At 44.9% G+C, this 20583-nt stretch overlaps 5 protein-coding genes and 1 non-coding gene across 6 annotated transcripts; 2 read left to right on the top strand and 4 right to left on the bottom strand.

The window, feature by feature from the left end:
• Nucleotides 1-495: 495 nt before the first annotated feature.
• On the bottom strand, nt 496-4343 carry I203_105960 (uncharacterized protein; the record flags this gene model as incomplete). Its single annotated transcript, XM_019147732.1, has 19 exons — nt 496-901; nt 968-1032; nt 1109-1344; nt 1410-1517; nt 1589-1654; nt 1716-1857; nt 1919-2000; nt 2059-2157; nt 2214-2387; nt 2465-2682; nt 2740-2847; nt 2910-2987; nt 3040-3131; nt 3189-3303; nt 3366-3518; nt 3597-3802; nt 3902-4066; nt 4129-4154; nt 4204-4343. The coding sequence occupies 19 exons, from the start codon at nt 4341-4343 to the stop codon at nt 496-498; spliced, it is 2679 nt and encodes an 892-aa protein (XP_019002650.1).
• Nucleotides 4344-4966: 623 nt separating this feature from the next.
• Nucleotides 4967-8875, top strand: I203_105959 (uncharacterized protein; the record flags this gene model as incomplete). Its single annotated transcript, XM_019147731.2, has 9 exons — nt 4967-5013; nt 5087-5331; nt 5864-6053; nt 6105-6942; nt 7079-7172; nt 7246-7365; nt 7440-8047; nt 8131-8233; nt 8304-8875. 9 exons carry the CDS (start codon nt 4967-4969, stop codon nt 8873-8875), a joined length of 2817 nt encoding a protein of 938 aa, XP_019002649.2.
• Nucleotides 8876-9694: 819 nt separating this feature from the next.
• On the bottom strand, nt 9695-12178 carry I203_105958 (uncharacterized protein; the record flags this gene model as incomplete). Its single annotated transcript, XM_019147730.1, has 1 exon — nt 9695-12178. The coding sequence occupies one exon, from the start codon at nt 12176-12178 to the stop codon at nt 9695-9697; it is 2484 nt and encodes an 827-aa protein (XP_019002648.1).
• A 597-nt stretch (nt 12179-12775) lies between these two features.
• I203_105957 lies at nt 12776-12890 on the bottom strand. The gene has a single exon (XR_002021896.2). It is a non-coding gene; the product is annotated as a 5S ribosomal RNA (ribosomal RNA).
• A 585-nt stretch (nt 12891-13475) lies between these two features.
• Nucleotides 13476-14481, top strand: I203_105956 (uncharacterized protein; the record flags this gene model as incomplete). Its single annotated transcript, XM_019147729.2, has 7 exons — nt 13476-13547; nt 13625-13729; nt 13841-13919; nt 14026-14093; nt 14175-14207; nt 14284-14323; nt 14423-14481. 7 exons carry the CDS (start codon nt 13476-13478, stop codon nt 14479-14481), a joined length of 456 nt encoding a protein of 151 aa, XP_019002647.2.
• A 366-nt stretch (nt 14482-14847) lies between these two features.
• On the bottom strand, nt 14848-20262 carry I203_105955 (uncharacterized protein; the record flags this gene model as incomplete). The annotated part of the gene is made up of 11 exons (XM_065517875.1): nt 14848-15291; nt 15369-15524; nt 15596-15713; nt 15798-16717; nt 16778-16976; nt 17058-17386; nt 17456-17857; nt 17943-19525; nt 19589-19671; nt 19729-19832; nt 19924-20262. 11 exons carry the CDS (start codon nt 20260-20262, stop codon nt 14848-14850), a joined length of 4677 nt encoding a protein of 1558 aa, XP_065373179.1.
• Nucleotides 20263-20583: the final 321 nt, after the last annotated feature.

Here is a 20583-nt window from a genome sequence, read left to right as displayed (position 1 = left end):
CATTTTCATTCCTATTTCTCTCTTTTAGCCTCGATCGGATACGCAAAAATAGAAGAAGAAAAACTACTTCATACCTAACCTCGTTTAAAATCTCGGTTGACCCATCAAGTCAACTAAAATGGATATCCGCTTTATCCCGTTCATTCCCAAAGCTCTATCTGCCGTACGGATCATCTTGGTATGTCCTTGACACCTGATGGAATGCATGCTTAGTCCGCTTTCTCTGCTTGCGATTGTTATTCAAGTAGTACAGGACAATGAAAGATGGACAAATGGTCATCAACTCATCGAAAGTCGAAGATCTCTTAACCGACAGTTCGAAATGTGATTTAAAACCCTGAACTGCTGGTTCCGAGAGAATGTAGTATATATCACGTGTTAGTGACCAACCCTGGTCATGGAATGCAGCTGTCTGTATGCACGAGAATTATGTTATATAGGTACATTTCCCAAAATCCCATCTATCTATGAAAGTACCAAGACAAAACTACACCTCTATTCCTCATTCAGATCAAAATCCATATTCGGCCTATCCCTCCCCCTTCCTCTTCCAAGTGTGTTCCTCCATTGATCATACAAAACATTATAAACCCTACTTCCCTGTACTCGTAACCATGCGAAACCCTCTTCTAGCGCAATCTCCAGTCCATTGCCATTGCCTTCTATCGAATCTTGCTGATGAACGAAACCGAGATCCCATCCTCCTCCACCGGCTGTCGAGGATGAATCGTCACGAGCATGTGTATATGGGTTCCGAGGTGTAATAGGAGATATCCCAGCGGTATTGGCTGATGTTAATCGAGTATGTCGATGATGTTCTACCACTTCGTGTCGGAGGACATCTTTCACTGTCACCAGGCCCACGAGTTTACCTTGATCGGAGACTAAGATTACTCGAGGACTGATATGTCAATGATCTATTAGCTTGCCTTTCCGCTCATAGAGAAAGAATAGTTAGTCAGCTTACCCCATACGTCTAAATAACTGTAGTACAATTTCCAATGGCATCTTCGGCGATACCGTCAATGGGATCTAAGCGAAACAGTGAAATCAGCACAGAGCTTTGTTGCTCATGTTTGATATCTGTATAAACAGTATCATGGCCCACCTCATCGACATATTCTCCAAAATCAACCTCCTCGACCTCCACTCCACTTTCTCTCCTTGCAAATCCACCTGCGCCCATGGACGGACTCCTGAATATACTGCCCGTCCTACCAGGGATGACTATATCAGGTCTCTGTAGATGTTCGAGAGCTGACGGTTTATCCGTTGTTAATGGCGGTGTATGCTGGAATGTACAAAGTGCATTAGAGGAAAGGTTGCGCGTTCGTCTTGCTTTATCTGGTACCACGATATTTCATCAGTCATGCTTGACTTTCTTTACAGGGACGGTATGGAACACATACCAAGAGCATAACGAAGTTCGTTTTTCCGCACAAATCCGATTATTGTCCTATCGCTCTCACTCTTTACTACCGGGAAACCCTGGTAACTTGTACTCTGTACCATCTCACCTTCATGATTGTCTCTTGTCAGCTATTGTTTTCGGTGAAAAGTAGGGTTTCATGGTCGAACAGCGACTTACCAATTTGCTGTAGAGGTACACCAGTAGCAGCCATGACAATGATATCTTTCTTCATGACATTCGCAACTGCAATGATTGACAAACTCAGCATTCGCCCTCAGATATTGTTCACACAGACGATGCTTACTGGGCTCGATGAATGCTTTATCTGTGGTATCCTCCTTATCTTCCTTCTCTAAAAATGGATAGCCATTCAATCTGATCATCTGATCGGCTATTCCACCTCCTCCGAACTGATCACTGACCGCCTTGGTCACAAGCGCAACGATCTGAGGTATTGGCAATCGTATCAGCTGTGATTTCATGATTCCGCAATGAGCAGCTACTCACCATCGTGGGAAGGATATACGTTAGAGCTCCTGTGAGCTCGAACATGATGACAACGACAGTCACGGTTATCCTGGTTATACCTCTGTGTGACAATTGTCAGCTCGTTCCGATCATCACGTCAAACACGATAGCTCACTCACCCTAAGGCAGCTGCTGCTCCTAAGAACGCATAAGTACCCGGTGTGATGCAGGGTGCATCAGGCGCACAAGCGGCGAACCAGGGTGCTTGAGGGTACGATCTATATGAGATGCAAGATTAGCTGAGTCCGATCCAAAAGACTCAAATCTCACTTACGTGTGCATCGCTTTTACCAAGATACCGACCATTCGTCCGAAGGTAGCTCCGACTGCCATCGAGGGTACGAAGATTCCCGCTGGTACTTTACATCCATATGATACTACTACTAGAGCTGTTCGAACGACAGTAGCGATAAGAAGGGAATTGACCATTCTCCATTGTGACGAAGTCCTGCCATAATCGGGAAAATGGATGAGCAAAGAATGCTTATTTTTACTGAAGAGAGTCGGAAGGAGATGAGCACTTACTGACATAATCCCTCGTGATCTCCACCACCTTCGCATTCCCTGAACAACAATGACAGACTTTCGGTCATATCTATCCTCAAGAACCTATTCATATATCCCACGAAAGCCGTTATGACCGCTAGCGTGACAGCTTCGGCTATCCCATGGTTGGCTAGATGTTTTCGACGGAATGCAGCGACCTGTAGATTGAACTTGATGACAAAAGCCCCGTACAATCCCTACATAATAGGGTGATAAGCTTTACTGTATCAATTGATGAAGTAGAAGAAGCTTACCCCGAATATACCGATGATGATATAAGCTGGGATTTCGAAGTAATGCCAATCTCTATCGTAAGACACTTGGAACAATACTAATTTTCCCGTTCGGAAGGGATCCATAGACTATCTCATCACTGCGTGAGTTGATCCGGATACGTGTTCATGACGGGATTTCGATAACTCACAGCTAAGGTGAATGTAGCGACTAAAGCACAGACAAAGCTTCTCCACATAGTACGATTTGAGAAAGTTTGGTTCATTTCCTACTCCTACACATGAGCTTTCGTTGTTCACCAATTGCAGGAGAAGACTCACCTCGATGGAGAATAGCACACCACCAATGGGAGAACCGAAAGCGACCGCGACACCTGCTGCACTCGAGGCAGTAACGATCTCGCGCATTTTCACTGTGCAATCGAATTCCGTTAGCATATCTGCAGAACGTAATGAGAGATAATACTCACGATGACTCCGATCATACCTGCTGAACAACCTTGCTACTACATTCCCTATACTACAGGCGACATGTACCGAGGGACCTTCTTTACCGACGGACAGACCAGATGCGATGGCAAGGGGCTAATGATAGTAGGTATTTATGAGTTTGCAAATTATGCTTCAGAGCATTTGGACAAACTTACAAGCGTTAGACCTTTGATTAAGAACGTTTCTACACTCAAGAACCCTTTGATGATGAAACCTCCTAATATACATTTGATCTCTGATATACCTGATCCTGCAGCATACGGCGCAAAGTTCTTCACTAAGAAAGCAGCCGAGAACGAGAATATACCCTGACAGATAGTAAGAACATTTAGCATTGAGATCTCAGTACTTTAAAGGACTATTTGACACGAGACGGATCAACTCACAGCCCATAGTATATAAGCTATCCACCCCAAAGGCCAGACCCCACCCCATCTCCTCCATTCCGCACAACTCTCAAACTCCTCTGTTATCTCCAAACAACAGTATTTCTGCGTCAGCCACCATCCGGTAGTACAATATCCTAATTTTATATCTGATAGCCAAGCTGTTATGATGGATATTAATGCTGCTGAGATTCCGATCGTTACGCCTGTGAAAGCGAGAGAGATTCCCCATAATCCCCGTCAGTCGATTGTCAAAGAAGCAGTGAAAGTGATCATCTGGATCCAATGGAATGATTCAAACTTACCTACTAAGGTCACAACTACCCAGCTTTCACCTTCCTCCAAACCTTTCCGGATCAACCTCCATAGGTAGCCGAAAATGCCATCTATACGATCTAACCTAGCTACAATGGGATTTGTTGGTCCTTTCGACTGCACTGTCCGTTCCAGCAGAGAGTCTTGAATCCAATCTGATTCCCAATATCAGCTTCATTGCACTTTTTGCTTGTATTGCGCAGCTAATGAGACTTACCGACTGTACTGAAATCTTCATACCGTCTATTTATGAGATCAGCTTACAGTATCCAATTGGTGGCAGATGACCTACCTCATAAGATCCTCTCTTTCTGCCTCCTCCGCTCTCAATTCTGTATCACTCAACTCCCGCTGGTGGTCGTGTCCGTTCTCAGCTGACAATAATTCATGTTGTTCGAATTCCTCCCTGTCCGAAGTTGGCGGGTATGACATATCGTTGTTTCCAGAGGTCGGAGGCGTATCCTTTCATACTCCAGCCTCGATATATCAGTTCCTCCCTGCCTATCGTGTTGTCTTTGTATAGTGTCTCAGAGTTGCTGGATACTCGTCAACAGCAAGAACAGTGGATCGTCATGTCATGTTCATTTCCATCTACGCTGTCAATCACAATCACAACACCGTCGGAACCAAACTACGCGTTTCAAGACAGGTCCACGTGGGAAACCCTAACAGAAAATAATGTCGAATTTAACTGATTTAATCCCAGATATACATGCGATCCTCAACAGGTCAACCTCGTCACTCACTTCCCACAACGGTTCTTTTCTCTCTTCCTCTCTCTTCCTTCTCAACATATCGAGCTATAGTCACAGCATCCATCCGTATTCTATTTGTGTCGTTCAAGTGGTGTCAATGAGCTCACGGGAGTATCAGTTCTCATAAAATCACATAACAGTGTGTGATCGTGCTTTTCATAGCCGATAGCTCCCATTATATACATAAACCGAATATTACCCTTTCTACCTATTTGTTGGGTCGGGGAAGGGTGAACTTGTAACACGCTCTCAACATAACGTACAGAACAAGTCAGTTGTAGTGATTTGGATTACGAGCAGATGGATAATAACAATAATTGGCCTTGGAACATCGTGAATCGTTATTGGTGCGCATCTACCCATCTATCTCTTTCCCCAAACTCAACCTGTAGGAAACTGACGTAATATCGTTTGTTGTAGTCAGGATCCCACTCAACGAGCGTGGGTATCAAATCAACTTCATCAATCGCCTATTCCACCTGGTCAATCACCTGAAGATTGGTTATTGGCCAGATCAATGGTAGCTGAAGGGATGACCGAGGCAGAAGCTTGGGCACAAGTGCATCTCTCACGCCAAAATCAACAACAGAATAACGGTAACACCAATCATACTAACATGTTTGTTCAACAACCAACGGTCTTTCAAAATGGATCACCATATCAAGGTAGGTGCTAACTCTGTTTATCTCATTCTTTCTCAAATCGCAATCAGTAAATGCATCACACTTCGTCAACCCATAATCATTGCTATGAATATCAACTGCCTTCATCCAGAAAACAACGATTATGAGCATCTGTTTTCCTGTGCACGTATTCAAATATTGAACGGTTGATTGTCTGTCATTCCAAACGGTTGTTACATTCATCCTGATTTCCATGTATGATGGAGCTTGAAAGGAAAGGCTGGAAGACGAGAGGGTTGGGGGTCGTGTGTCGTGTATGGTGTGTGTGGGAAAAGGTGCGGTGCGGTGTGGGTGTGACAGTGGAATTTGATTGGTCCGAGAAGTTCATCGTCAGGTGGAGACCACGCGACTCTCCGTGTAGTGTGTGTCACGTGACTCGCCCTGTTGCTACATCGTGACACATCGGTGGCGGAGAATGACCTGAATAAGGTTTCAACTGTTATACGCTGAGAACATGATGTATCAAATCGAGATGCATTTCGCTGACTCATTGCATATACCATTCATTGTATAGGCCATCAACAACAGTTCTTCGATCAAGCCAATCACCTCAGTACGAATTCACCATACGGCTATGTCTCTTTGCAGGATGTCGCTCCGCAAGTCCAGCAGCAACAACAACCACAACCAAGATCGCAGAACCCGCTTACCCTTCTGCAACAAATTCCAGGTATTACCCTACCTCCTCAGATTCTTAACATGAGGTGAGTCATTCAGCGTGTGAATAGTTTGCAGATTTCTGACAATTACTACAGTCCCGAGCAGCAAATGACTGTGTACCGATTATTCAGAGAGCAACAAGAACGTGCTAGGAATGCTGCCCATCGAGCAGGTCCTGCATCAATCTCCCCGCAGCTTTTACAACAGCCACCACGTCCTCAGCAGGCACAGCATAATACGTTGCAAGGTCAGAGCCAACTACAACAACCCGAAGCTCGCCCTCAAGCCCAGCCCCGGCCTCAGCCTCTAGCTCGGCCACTCGTTACAATCGATCTCACGCAGGATGGCAGTCCCAGAGATGAATCGCCAATTCGATTGATTCCTCCTGGATCTCCACGAACACCTTCGCCTATGACTTACCACACACTCTCCATCCAGCCTGCACCGAGCAGGAAGAGATCACTGGTCCCCATCCCTGCCCAAGAATCCTCAGACAAAATGGTCAAAAGAATCCGACCAAATTCATCTTCCTTGGAAAAACCCATCAAGATAGATAACAACAATCTCCTCAATGAGCCTATTTTGAAAGCTTCCGGTTCTACGTCTGCAAATGCATCAGCAGCTGAACCAATCACCATGAAGACAATCAGACCGTACTTGACGCCCGACGCACTGAAACTACCTAAACCCGCCCAGCTATTCAAACATATTCGTAAAAGGGAGAACAAGAAAGGTGAAATCCTACCACCATTATTCTTGCCTTCACCCAAAGAGGTATTGGAGATTGTCAGTGCGTTGAGGGATCATGCTTCCCCCGAATATCTCAGGGCGATGGCGGATGACGAACGATACTGCGACGTATGGTCAAGTTGGTTATTGAAATCCATCAAGGATATCGAAAAATGGGAAGTAGCTATCGTACCGGTCTTGCAGGTGATTATCTCTTTTTCTCCTTTTTCTTGTTGTAGTAATCGGCCTGTTTTGCAAAGATGCATGTTGAATATTTGCGAAAAAGGCATTGTGCTAATCAAGTTGCAATTGATATCATTTGGCATGATGTCATGAATAGGTTTTGGCCAAGACGGACATGCCGATTGATGAAATTGAAGATACGAAAATAAGGATTCGAGCTAGGAAATTGGTCAATCTCGCGAATGAGAAGAGTAAGTCTGCCCCTCAAACGTGTACGGTATAACGGTAGAGGCATGGCCGCTGATGGTAGTTCTGCTTGTATAGATTTGGCAAGTCGATCGGCCATCCAATCTGCCTTTCAGCGATACGATAACTACGTGGCCAATGTACTTATACCACAAGGGAGACGAAGTGCACCCGATGATGACGAAGATGATGATTCTAGTGAGTACTACATAGACTGTCAGATACACTGTCGGCCTGTTACTGATAATTTGGACGTTGTACGATATTGTCAGATAACAAGAAACGAAAGATCGATCAAGTTTCCAAAGACGATATAAAGCTCAAAATTGAACCGGGAACATCAAAACCTTCTTCGTCGAAAATACCAGCTATCAGCTCTGTAGCCAATGGTTCCAAAGCCCCCGTTAAACCGTCGTCTACCGGTAATACTTCGGGTAGTAGTCCGAGTGGTACTAAGCCAGTAGCCAAAAGTGCAGCGGACATGTCATTCTTTGGAACCTCATCTTCCTCTTCATCTAAACCGAAAGGCAAGTTACCAGATATCAAGAAAAGACCCACTCAACCTCAACTTCCTCCCTCAGCACAAGCAGGGTCCACATCAGCGGTCTCAAACATCTTACAACAACTCAAAGCGGGCCCGGGCAATCCAGTGGCACCACCTACTCGAGCCAGTAGTAGTATTCAGGCTGGACCGGGGGTTTCGACCGAGGTGAAAAAGGAAGAAGATGTCAAACCTCGATATAACTCTAAAGGGAAATTGATAAGGAACGTCAGGTTCAAAGATGATGTGAAACCTGAAGATGGAGGTGGAGATTTGGAACAGATCAAGGAGTTCAGGCAGGAAGCTAAAGAATTTGAGAGATTTGATTGGGAAGAAGAGGTGAGTTCTTTATTCCATGACTTTGTGCCATACATACGCTTATAATCAATGAGCTGTGCTTACTGTTCACTTTGATTCGGTAGGCCGATCTACACGGACGTAGTGCGCACGATCTGGATATTGATGAAGGTGCCGCTCTGGCCTCGGCGAGGGGACATAGTATGATAGAATGGTATGAACCTTCTCGTAAGTTGCTTCGTCTATTTGAGTCGAATTGATGAGAACGGTGACTGATCTCACGGTCGGGTACATAAAGCTTATAACGAGGAGATCCGACTTGTCGAAACTCCAGAATCATCCGCTCAAGCTTCAAGAGAGCGGGAGACTTTAGCCCTATTCAATCCACCTGGTCAACCCATTCCTGATCCATCCGAACTTGATGTGAGAATAGTGGAAGGAATCAACCCCCAGAGGGAGATGGAACCTGTGAACGCAAGTGAGGAGATCTTAAAATTCCAATCGAGGGGAAACTATCGACCTTCTCAACCTCAAGCTGGGTCAAGTGTCTTGCCTCAACAGGAGTTAGGAGATTTGTTAAAGGGTTTATCAAATATCATTCCTCCTGCTCAGGTTCAACCACAACAGCAGCAGCAAGGCTATGGAGGTGGATTCGGATATGATCCTTATTCCACTCACAATCATGGACATGAAAATGGGAATAATCAACCGACTTGGGCGGGCTATGGTAATGGAAGTAGTCAGAATCACAATTATTCACATACGAGGAATTACGACAATTACGATACATATAATCAATCCAGAAGTTCAAGACCAATTGATAGGGATCCGAAAGTTCCTATTTGTAGATTCTGGTCCAGAGGAGAGTGAGTATGATTTGCGCCCGCGCAACTTAACGATGAGCTGAGAGCTGATGAAACATGTCGAAATGATTAGTTGTACGCGTGGTGATAGATGTAGGAATCGGCATGTCTGAGCGAGAAGACATCCATAAAAATTCACTTGCCTCCCAAACCAACAGAATTTTTTGGTTTTAGTTCTTGATCACATTTTTTTTGGTCCGTCTATCCATTCGAAACTTCATCATGGTCCTGCGATCATTAATGCATACAATCATTCATGTTCCGTTCATTGGTTCGTCCATTTGATTCATCATTCCATTGTTTTCAAACAAGAAACCGAGAGGCAGAAAGGCAGAAAGAAGATTTTCCCCTCCTCTGTTTCAATTTCAATTATACTTCTTGCACTAGTTAGTATGTATATGAATATATCAATCCATGAAAAGTAAATAATGATCATAGTATGTAACCAATAATCACAATGCGTTGTTTTCTTCATGTCAAACCATAGTATACAGTACAGTGTATCAATGGATGTAAGCAGAATAGACAGACTTCTTCTAGGTAAATCGCATTGTTCTGACCATGCATGCAGACTTGTACGGTGGCAGGTTAGTTGATTCTCGAGGATCAAATCGATCATTGCGAATTTTATTATTGTGACTGATTAATTTTCATACATCAAACATATCTCATGAAATCACTACAGAAATGCTATCTACCTATATACATGATATGTCCTATCATAACTTGTCGTGCATTTTATGTATTTGAGATGTCATACGTGACAGGTCTGTTAATTATTATCGAAGATGTTGTGGGGACGAAACGTGACGATATTGTATATACTTTACACCAACTCGTATCCTTCTTCCTCGGTCTCAACCCTAGCTGACTTGTCCGATCGTTTATCTTCTTCAGTCACTCCTCTCTTAGACTGAGTCTCAGTCTCAGCCTCGACCTCTTTCTTCTCTTCAACTTCGACGTTGTCCTTTTTCTCTTCAGGTTCGGGAGCTGAAGATTGTTCTTGGGCTGGTTCGACTTCGGTAGGAAAAGTAACGGAGATGGTGTATCCTTCGATCTCTTCTTTGGATTGATCATCGGTAGCAGGAGTACTTTCGGGTTGAGCATCGTTGGCAGAAGTCTCAGGCTGAACATCGGATTGACCATGAGGGGTGAAAGGTTGTTCGATGGTAGAGGCAGTGCCTTCAACTGGAGGAACAGCTTCCTCTTTATTCTGATTATCCGAGGTATTTCCAGCGTTGGGTTTGGCTACTTCAGCATATGACTTATGTTCATTCTCCTCCTCCTTATTTTCCACATGTTCGATCTCATGTTCATGTTCATAATTTTGATCTTGTTGTAGATGTTCGTTATCACCAATAACACTGGTAGTTTCCGATCCAGACCAAGATCTCTCATCTACTTCATCAGGTTCCGATTCTTCACCGTTATCCCTCTTAGCTTTGACTGATTTCCAAATTTCATCTTTCTGCTTTTCCAACTGTTCAATCTCCTGCTCAACCTTTCTTACCAACTCTTTTCGCCTCTTTCGGATCTCTTTATCACCATTGGAGCTGATACCATCCGCTTTGAGTAGAAGTTGGAGGTAAGAGTTGGCTTGGGTATGGTAAGCCGAGTTGGTCTTGTTGAATAATAATGGAGGAGAGACCGTTTCGGAAGTGGAATGAGCGAAAGACAGTCTAGGGGGGAAAGTGAATGACGATCGGAGAGATTCAAGTTGAGATTCGATGGAGTCAAGTGCGGTGATAGAAGAGGAAGAATTGGTCGAGTCGGTCGAGTCAACAGTAGCAGGGGTAGATACAGGGACAGAAGCAGGGGTAGGAGCAGGGACAGGTTTGGATCCTTCCTTTCTCTCGCCTTCAGCCCTCGCTTTTCCTTTATACTTCTTCGCAGGTTCAGTCGCACAAGCTTCCCCGCAAGATTGAGCACACCGGTTTTCACAAGTACCTTGACAATCCTTAGAACCAGTCTTATTCTTCTTGGTCAATTCCTCAGTTAAGGCATGTTCGAAATTACCAAGTAGATCTCGTAAGAATGGGTTGACGTCGGTGAATTGATCGAGAAGAGAAGTGAATGGTGGTACTTCCTTTTGAGCAGGAGTCTCTTCCTCTTTTTCAGTGGCGACGGTAGATCGTTGAGCGACGTTGAAAGAGGTCGAAGGGACAGGAGTGGATTTCTTCTTTTCAGGTGCAGCAGGAGTAGGGGTATCATCCTTCTTCTCTTCTGTCTCCGAAGCCTCAGGTTCGAAGACTAAACCGAATTGGCCGAGGAGCCCGTTGAGACCTTCTGGAGTACCATTGTCCTTCGCTTTGGCGTTATTAGTCGAAGACGATGATTCAGATTCAGAAATTGGGTCGACTCGAAGACCAAGGAATTGTGAGAGAAGTTTGTTGATATCTTCGGGGAATTCTTTCTTGTCCTTCTTCTCGGTACTCGCAGGAGCAGATGGTGCTGGAGCTGATTGTTGAGCTTCTGGCTTAGGTTGCTCTGGAGCCGATCGTGGTTGAAAAGTGGTCTCAGCGGTGGTGAGGGGCGGAAACTCGGCGTCAGGAACAAGGTGGAGGCCGAATAGAGGACCAAAGATGTTGTTCAACTCTTGCCACTCATTCCTCTCAGCGGAAGGAGTGGACGATCTCGAAGTGGTAGGGACGGCAGCAGGAGGAGATCTATCGACGCAGCAGATATCAGTATTTGGATTCTGATTCTGCTGACCGGCGATAACCTGATTATGACAGCAACAGGAAGGAGAGGGAGAAGGTTCAACTAACCTTCTTTGGCATCTAGCTTGAGTACAAGCTCTCCTTCTAGCTTCCGCTTCGTCTCTTCTAGCTTGACCAGCAGCGATGGCAGCTTGTCGTCGAGCTTGAGCGGCCAATTGAGCGTTGAGCAACTCGGCCCTCTTTCTCTCAATCGCTTCTAAATATGCTCTTTTTCGCCTTTCCTCCTCGGCTTGTTGTTGAGCTCTGATAGCTTGGGCGATCTGTCGTTGTCGTTCGAGTCTTGCTAATTCGGTTCGTATGGCTGCTTCTCTTTCAACTCGAGCGGCGGCTTCTCTCGCGATGGCTGCTTCTCGGGCAGCTGCAGCTTCAGCTTCTTCCCTTCTTCGTCGGATGGATCGGAGATGAGCTAGAGCGGCTCGTTCCTCTTCTTCGATCGACGAATAATCGTAGGTCGGGGTTGGTGGCGAAGGTTGGGGGAAGAAGTTGAATTGTTGGTGGGATTGAGGATGAGGGTAGGAGTAGGAAGGCGAAGGGGTGGCAAACCCTCTTCGTTGTTGGGCAGGGTGAGTGAAGTAAGGGTGTGGGAACATTGTGATAGGTGTTTGATAGCTATGCTAAGTTATAGGTTTAGTGGGTTAAGTGTGATTGTGAGTATGTGTGTGAGCGTGAGTGAATTGAATGAAGATGTAAATAATCAGTAAGATGACAATGTATGCTCTTTATACCTTTTTTTAAGATGAATCACGCTTGGTAATCGTCGTTATGTCTGTGGATGTGTCATGCTACTTCGGTGTTATGATGAGTGATGTGTAAACCCCTCGGTGAGAACAGAATGGAAGTGAGTGGATGGTATGAGAATGACACGGATGATGACAGATCACTGAAGATGGTCAGAGAAGACGCGAGTGCGTGGGATGAGGAATCCAATGGAGGATTCTACAATGTTCCAGAAATATTACGTAATAGCTTTCGCACTTCTCCATTGTCATTTGTACGGAGATTATTCGTTGTGTAACAAAGGAGGGTGTCTGTGTGTGCATTTGATGGTGACCAAGCAATTGCGCCTGTCAGACCCTATTGAACATCAAAGTGATCGTCCTCGATCCAAAAATGATAGCTGGAATGGATTTTTCGCTATTTTTCGACAATTTTGAAGCGAGAAAAAAGCGCTTTCCCTCAAAAACAAAAACTACAGCACCCGGGATTCCCAAGTGGTCCCCCACCTTGGTACTAACCGAGCGATACCCAAGTTAACTTCGCAGAGCGGACGGGATGCGGTGCTTTTTGGGTTCTATGGCCGTAGATATTATACACGGGTTGATTGCGTTTGTATGATGAAAGGCATTTTCCCAAAGGATCCTTGATGGTACCCTTTTGTGTGTGACTTGTCTGTGCTGTATCAAAAACTCTCCTAGCGCAACGCACGGTGTGCCAACCATTCCTTAGACGGCGCTCTGGCCTCAATTTTCCTCAATGATACTGTCTCTCGCTTCCCCTCCTACACATGACCCTACTGAACGATCTCCGAGCTTTGAGATTCATAAACATCGCCGAGCTAGCAACAGTAACTCTCTGTAAGTTATCGACGACTACTACTCTTACGCGTCGTCGGTCAATCCCCGAACGATCACCCTCGGCCGCTTCGACCCCGTAAAATGCGGATCACACATTACAGACAGTAAGCGCATCGGATGGCCGAGTTGAGTCCATGTCTACAAACAATTCGTTGCGATACAACCAAGTCGGGCTCATTGAGTTTCTAGAATCGTATACACAACTTTATCCATCTTGATATATTGTACTCCTGTATATATATACAAACGGCTATACTGAATCATCGACAAGTCCCCTGTAACCGCACTCAACCATTCTCATATATCGTCAACAATGGCATCATTCACCTTCCCTCCTGCGTTCCCTATCGTGGGTCTGCCAATCGTAGCAGCCATGGCTCTCAATGTATGTCTTACAACCTTCAGAGCCCTGTCAGCTATGTCTGATGAGACGTGCTGCTGATGTGTCAAATTTGATATCAGGGCTACCAATCTCACAACGTCATGAAGGCTCGTAAAGAAGCAGGTGTCAAGTATCCTACGCTGTACGTTACTGAGACCGAGGCCAATGCCGATCCTAAGAAGTTGGTGAGTCAGTCAGATGTTTTGATCAGAATCGTCGTATCGGCGGACAAAGAGTCTTAAGGGCATGTTGAGATTTGGTAATTCAACCTGACTGACTAAACGTTTTTATCATAGAAATTCAACTGCGCTCAACGAGCTCACGGTAATACCCTAGAGAACATCCCCTACGTCCTCGCTTTATTCGGTTATCTCAGTGAGTAGTGTTTCCATCAACTGCTGTAAATCAGAACCATCGGTCGGCTATATGATCGCAGCGTGAAACATCACTGATAAAATCTACTTGTATGATTATGTGCTAGGTCTCTTCCATCCCAAATTAGCTTCTATCTTTTTCACTCATTGGATCATCGGTAGATTCAGTTATACCGTGAGTCATGAGTCTTACACCCAACTTTCAGAGAATAAACAAAAATTTAAGGCTTATCATTATACAACCCATCATTGATAGGCCGGTTACTCGGGTGGTAATCCCTCAAACAGAGTAAGTCCTTCTCTCCCTTTCCCTCCCACCACCGCGTAGACATATTACTCGACTAACATTGATTTTTCTGGTACAGCTGAGTCTTCTCTACAAAACTTCTTACATTAGTTTTGCCGGTATGTCTTCTCCCTCTTCTTGGAATCACTCCAATTCACTACATCCAAAAGGAGAACGCCTACTGATTATTTGTTGGTTTTGATCGGTTCTGGAATCAGGTTTATTCTTCGGCGCTGCCTATGTAGCTATCACCCAGTCGATCCCACTTTTCTTATGAGCATATCCATGATATGAGGGACAATTGAGCTTGGCATCATTGGGAAAGCATATATAGATATAGTCAGTAATAGACGGGAATGTACATATGCATATGGAATATTTCGAGTGGATTCGAACATTTGGACGGTACTCAATACGAATGCAATCGTTCGCATGTTTTACATATACCTCGGTCAACTGACAGATGAAAACACATGATCAAATCGATTGATATGGAAACACGATTGAAGCCATCCATATTCATATTGATATAAGAACATGATAGGTATAAGAAAAGATATATCACCATACAGCCATAAAATATATAAGTCAAATACATGAAACCAAACCAAAACGAATATACACTTTCAGACCCTCTCGATTTCTAATAATCATCATCACCCATATCTTCATCCTCATCATCATCTTCATCCTGATCATCATCCTCATCCTCCTGTTCAGCCTTAGCTTCAATCTTCTTCTTACCCATTGATATCCTAATTTTCGGTGCAGTGATCCTCTCAGTAGGGTTGGCCTTGAACATAGGCGTAGAAGTCCCGCTGGTATTTCCTGAATCTTCTCCTCCTGTTGAGATCGAAGCAGCGAGTTTGGGATATTCGGTCGACCAAAGATTATCGAAAAATTCCTGCATATCTTCCGCGGCGTTATAGACCCATGATCCCTCTACGTTGTATGTCCGGGCATTATCCCATAGGAGGTGCATGTCAGATTTGAGATTCTGAATGGTATATCCAGGTTTACCAATTTTAGTTTTGATCTGAGATAAGGCGATAGGTTGGGCGATGATAGCATAATAATCGGGGTAATCCTACATTCGCCGAAAGCAACTATCAGTCACAGCCCAGTGTACGCTGACAGAAAGTACAGAAAACAAGTATCACTCACTCTCTTGCTTACAGGAGCCAAGAAGAACTGATTTAGATCTTCGCCTACCTCCGATTTCAGCTTATTTGTCTCATCGAACAAATTTTTCATCAATGCCAGCTCAGGACCTGATATCGGTGCTCCTCCACCAGCAGCTCCACCGATCTTTCGTCGTTTCTGCTTGACCCACATCGCACTATCAGCTCGGGGCCTCAATCATGTCTATACGGAGGGAAGGTTGTACTCACAGTGGATGGAACTACATCGTCACCACCCAACGACGGCGTCGCACTCTTGCTTGGTCTTCCTCTTTTCTTTTTCAGTCCACTGACCGGTAGAGGTGTGATGGGAGTTTGCGAAGGTGGACTGGTCGAATTATCATTTTCATTGTCCTCGTCTTCCTCATCTTTGACTGTCGATTTCGTTCCCGATACGGCGGTACTATCCAACGGTTTGCCTTCCGCTTCAGCTTGAGCTAGAAGTTCATTCATTCTTTTCCTTTCTGCTCGATTCGCCGCTCTTTTCCTCTTCCTATCAGCAGCTTCTTCCACATCGTCATCCGAATCTTCAAGAGCAGCCAGGAACTGATCATCCGTTAGTCCATCCGTATATCGCACTTCGTTTCTATTCCTTCGACCTCGACCTTGTTCTTCCTCATTGGCAATTTGCAATGCCATCTCTTGTCCTATATCTCTTCGGTAGAATGGAGGTAATTCCGATTCCTGCATCAACGGAGGAGGTAATTCACCCGCTTTACCAGTCGACTTCCAATTCTCAATTTTGTTCGCTTTTCGTTCTTTGTCCATCTCGGTGAAAATACCTAATTCTTCATCTCCTCTAGCTAATAGCTCGTTCAACTCGTCATCATCCAACTCATTGGTCTCTTCATTGTCGTCGTCAGGATTGGTCTCGAAAGCCTTCGCTAACAAAGCTTCGTATTCTGCACCAGTAGTGACATCATCGAATTTACCAGCTTGAATGACTTTTCCATCGATGGCCAATTTCTGTTGAGCTCTAGCTAGGACGAGTTCTTCCACAGTTCCAGAGGAGATCAATCTGAGTACTCGGACCTCTTTCTTCTGTCCGATACGATGCGCTCGATCTTGAGCTTGTAAATCCGCATGAGGGTTCCAATCGGTGTCGTAGATGATGACAGTATCGGCTGATTGCAAGTTTAGACCCAAACCACCCGCACGAGTGGACAAGATGAAAATCTGGTAAGGTGATTGCGGATCGTTGAAAGTCGATAACAATTGTTGTCGATCTTCAGCCTTGGTACTACCGTCCAATCGACAGTATTTCCATCCTCGGTATTCGAAGAAATCGGAGACGATGGTCATGATTTCTGTCATTTGGAAGAACATGAGAACCTGTGTCATGTTAAAGTCAGCTTATCGTCCAAAGATTCTGTTTCTCCAGAATTAGCTTACCTTGTGACCAGTCTTGAATAGTTTGGGTAAGATCCTATCTAACAATTCGAATTTACCAGACACTCTAATGATCTGTTCATCTGTTGTATTTCCAACAGTAAAGTCCTCGTCCACTTCTCTAAACACGTAAGGGTGATTACAAATCTTTCGAAGTTGCATAAGAGCATTCTGTAGATTCTGTCGTTTTTGCGGTTTACCACTAAACAAGATATGACAAGTCATCCATCAGTCTGTGTAATTGTACTCGGCATATATAATCAGAATATGAAGGATGACTCACGCAGCAGTTAGATCCGTAGGTAATTGTTTGTATTTCTGTACACTCTCGTATAATTTCCATTGAAGAGCGGACATCTTGGTATAAATGACCTTCTCCACTTTATCCGGTAACTCAGATTCCACATCTTTCTTCAATCTTCTCAATAAGAAAGGTCGAAGTACTTTATGTAGACGTTTGATGACCAACAAAGCTTCTTCTTCGTTCATCTCCATCTTTTCACCACCTGTATTGGCAAATGGCGCGTTAAACCATTCATCAAACGATTTGACCGAATTGAAGATTTTCGGTAAGGCGAAGTTCAATAATGCCCATAACTCCGGTAAATTGTTCTATACGAGTAAGAAAATGTCAATACCACCTTCTCAAACAAATGGTGTACAAATGCAATCATCACTCACCTGTAACGGCGTACCAGTCAAGATCAATCTATATCTACTCGAATAATGTTCATTCAACGTTTGACTCAATTTCGATTTGACATTCTTCATTCTATGTCCTTCATCAATGATCATGTGTATCCACTTGATCTTGGATAACATCGGTCTCTCCTTGATGATATATTCATAAGTCGTCAGGCAAACTTGGAAATCTTGAGCACGTAATCTTGGATATAACTCTTTTCTAATCGCAGGCGAACCTTTCAAGATCAAAGTTCTAACGGCTGGTGCCCATTTCTGGAATTCTAAAGTCCAATTCGTCAACGTTGATAATGGTACGATTACCAAGAATGGTCCAGGTTGTCGTTTACTTTCGATCAGATAGGTGATCAAGGATATGGTTTGAATGGTTTTACCAAGACCCTAATCAAGTGATACAGATGATCAACATTAGTGTTGTGCCCGTGAACTTCGATAACGGAAGTTGAGTATGTGAGATCTCACTCACCATTTCATCAGCCAAGATACCATTCAATCTATTATTATACAAACTGATCATCCACTGAAGACCTTTGATCTGATAATCTTTCAGTGTACCTCCAGTAAGTATACTGGCCTGTTTAGTAACCTTCTCCTGAACCCGATGGGCTATCGCATAGTAATCGACTTTTCCTGCTTTCCTCTCTGCTCCAGCTTCTTCCCCATCCTGTCGTCTAGCACCGAACATCTCTTCAGAAGCCATACCTTCTTCTTGCTCGAAGGGTAATTCCAATTTCTGTTGATCTCGATGAACATCATCGTTCTGCTGTTCCACCACGGCAGCAGCGAGGGTCTCCAGGTATTGATCGGTCTGCTTGAGTAAATGTCCAATACGCGAATCTTTGGCTTCTCCCAATAAAGCCAGATAGGCATCTTCATCATCGTTCTTCAAAGCTTTCAGACGTTCCTTTGCTAATCTCTCTATACGTCTCTGTTCCTCTTTCTCAGTATCAGCATGAAGCTTCATCATCGCTCTACCCAACCTCTTCATTTTATCCGCACCTGATCCTCTTGAGGTTCCTACACCAGCACCAATGAGATTTTGACCGTGTTCGCAGATGGAGTTGATATACGCCAGATGTCTTTGTTTACCTCTTTGTTCTCGTTCCGTTCTTTGTCTCCTTTCGGCAGTTTCCGTAGCTCTAGCATCTCTAAGCGTATGGGTACGGAATCGGCGGAATTGAGATCGATCAGCTGGGACTTGAGTAGCTCCGTGCATAGCTCGAACGACGTCTTCCCTAAGTAACCTTTGTTTGCCTAATAATCTAAGACTAAGCAGTTCAATTCTAGCTTGAATACCTAGATTACTTCCAGGTTTCTTATCTTCTCCGTCGACGATACCTGGGACGTCTTTCGCACCTTGTTCACCTAATCCTGCGGTTGATGATATCTGTTCGAGCTCTTTCATTCTCCATGCCATTCGAGTCTCGACATATCGGTTTCTCTCCTCCATCAACAAGTATGGGTCGAGTCCTTTGGGCATGAGCGACGGGGCGACAAGACGTTGCATCTTGCTGAGGGGGTTGGCTACCTCATCATCAAATTTCCGGTTGCCGTAGATGGAGGGATGGGTATAAGCATTGTAAGGGTAGATGAGAGAAGACTGGTCTAGTTCCATGGCGTATGGTGGTCCGGTGGGCACGACAGGTGCGGGTTCAGTCGCTGGTGGCGTGACAACTTTCTCGTTATCACTTGACGCTCCTGATCCATTGACTTCTCCATCTACCTTCTCAGCTTCTTTTGGTGGCGGAGTAGTCTTTTCGGGTTGCCCATCGTCCTTGCTCTGATCTACAGTATTCTGGACAATAGATTCGACGGTCTTGTCGGCTATTTTAGCTTCTATCTCGTTAAGAGGCGATTGAGGAAGAGGCTGACCCGCAATACCAGCTGGAGGTATGCCTTGAGCTGCATTGAGGAGGAAGGAGGGAACGGGTTGACCTTTGGAGAGGGATTGATAGGCTTGAGCTTGGGAACGAAGCTGGGCGATTTGAGCAGGGTTCATCGATACATGAGCAGGTGTCGGTGTAGGGGCAGGAGCCGTTGAAGGAGAAGCTATGAAATGAACATATGAGTCAGCGCCCATTCTGACAAACGAGAATGCGCATTTTAGCTCACCTCCATTGCTTGGTCCAGCGGGTGAATCACCGTTAGTATCTTGTTGAGCTGAAGCCGCAGCAGCTTTGGCTTGTTTTTCAAGTCTAATTGAATGGTCAGTCAGCTGTTTCCACATGATTTCGAATCTTGTTCTAGCTCACTCAATTTGCCTGGCTCTGGCATACATCTCCAGAACCATCATCAATTTCCCTAATTCCGAGGAAGTTTCCCTTGTATGACCAGCAGCTTGAAGTTCTGCTGTTCTCTGAGGGAGATGACATCGCTAGTTAGCTTTGATAGACTGAAGTATGATTGAGTGATATGAGGGATCATGAAATGATATGAGGGAGACATACTTTTCTCAACATTGTCAGTTTCGCTAGATCCATCCCTTTCACCAATTCCAATTTCTTCTCTTCGTCTAGCATCACTGTGGGTCTAGGTGCAGTAGCATTGGGAGCGGGAGAAGGGGCCGCGATCGGTGCGGTGGTGGGAGGTAGAGGTGTTGAGGCATTGACTGGGGTAGATGTGGACGTTTGAGGTGGTATAGCTGCAGGTGCTTTGATAGGTGATGCAGTAGCGTCGTTTGTTTGTGGGATTGGGGTCGATGCAGATGCAGCTGTGGGTTCAGGTGCGGTTGAAGTCGGGTCAGATGCAGGGGGAGCAGGAGTGGGAGCGGGTGTAGGTTCTGACATGATGGGCGATGTAAAGAGTGACTGGTTTATGGATTGTTGAAATTAGACGCGTCGATGGTATCGCGCAATGTCGAGGTAGGAGGGAGATGCTTGACTCGACGACGACGCCGACTCGAGATGTATGGATGCTCCTCTGAATCCCGCTATTCGCCGTTATCTACAACAGCGCAGGATCCAAGCTGGTGTCCTATCTGATACGGATGGGCCAAAGTGGACGTGTCGAGTGGAGGCGGGGGATGGTTGATAATGTTCTGTCAGACGTCGACGTGAATTGCCAACGAGGAAAATAAACGATTAAACGATTCGACGACTGAACCAGAG

The sequence above is a fragment of the Kwoniella mangroviensis genome (genome assembly GCF_000507465.2).
Source record: "Kwoniella mangroviensis CBS 8507 chromosome 1 map unlocalized Ctg02, whole genome shotgun sequence".
Taxonomy (NCBI): domain Eukaryota; kingdom Fungi; phylum Basidiomycota; class Tremellomycetes; order Tremellales; family Cryptococcaceae; genus Kwoniella; species Kwoniella mangrovensis.
Note: the sequence above shows the minus strand (reverse complement) of the source record. Positions and strands in the feature narration are given on the sequence as shown.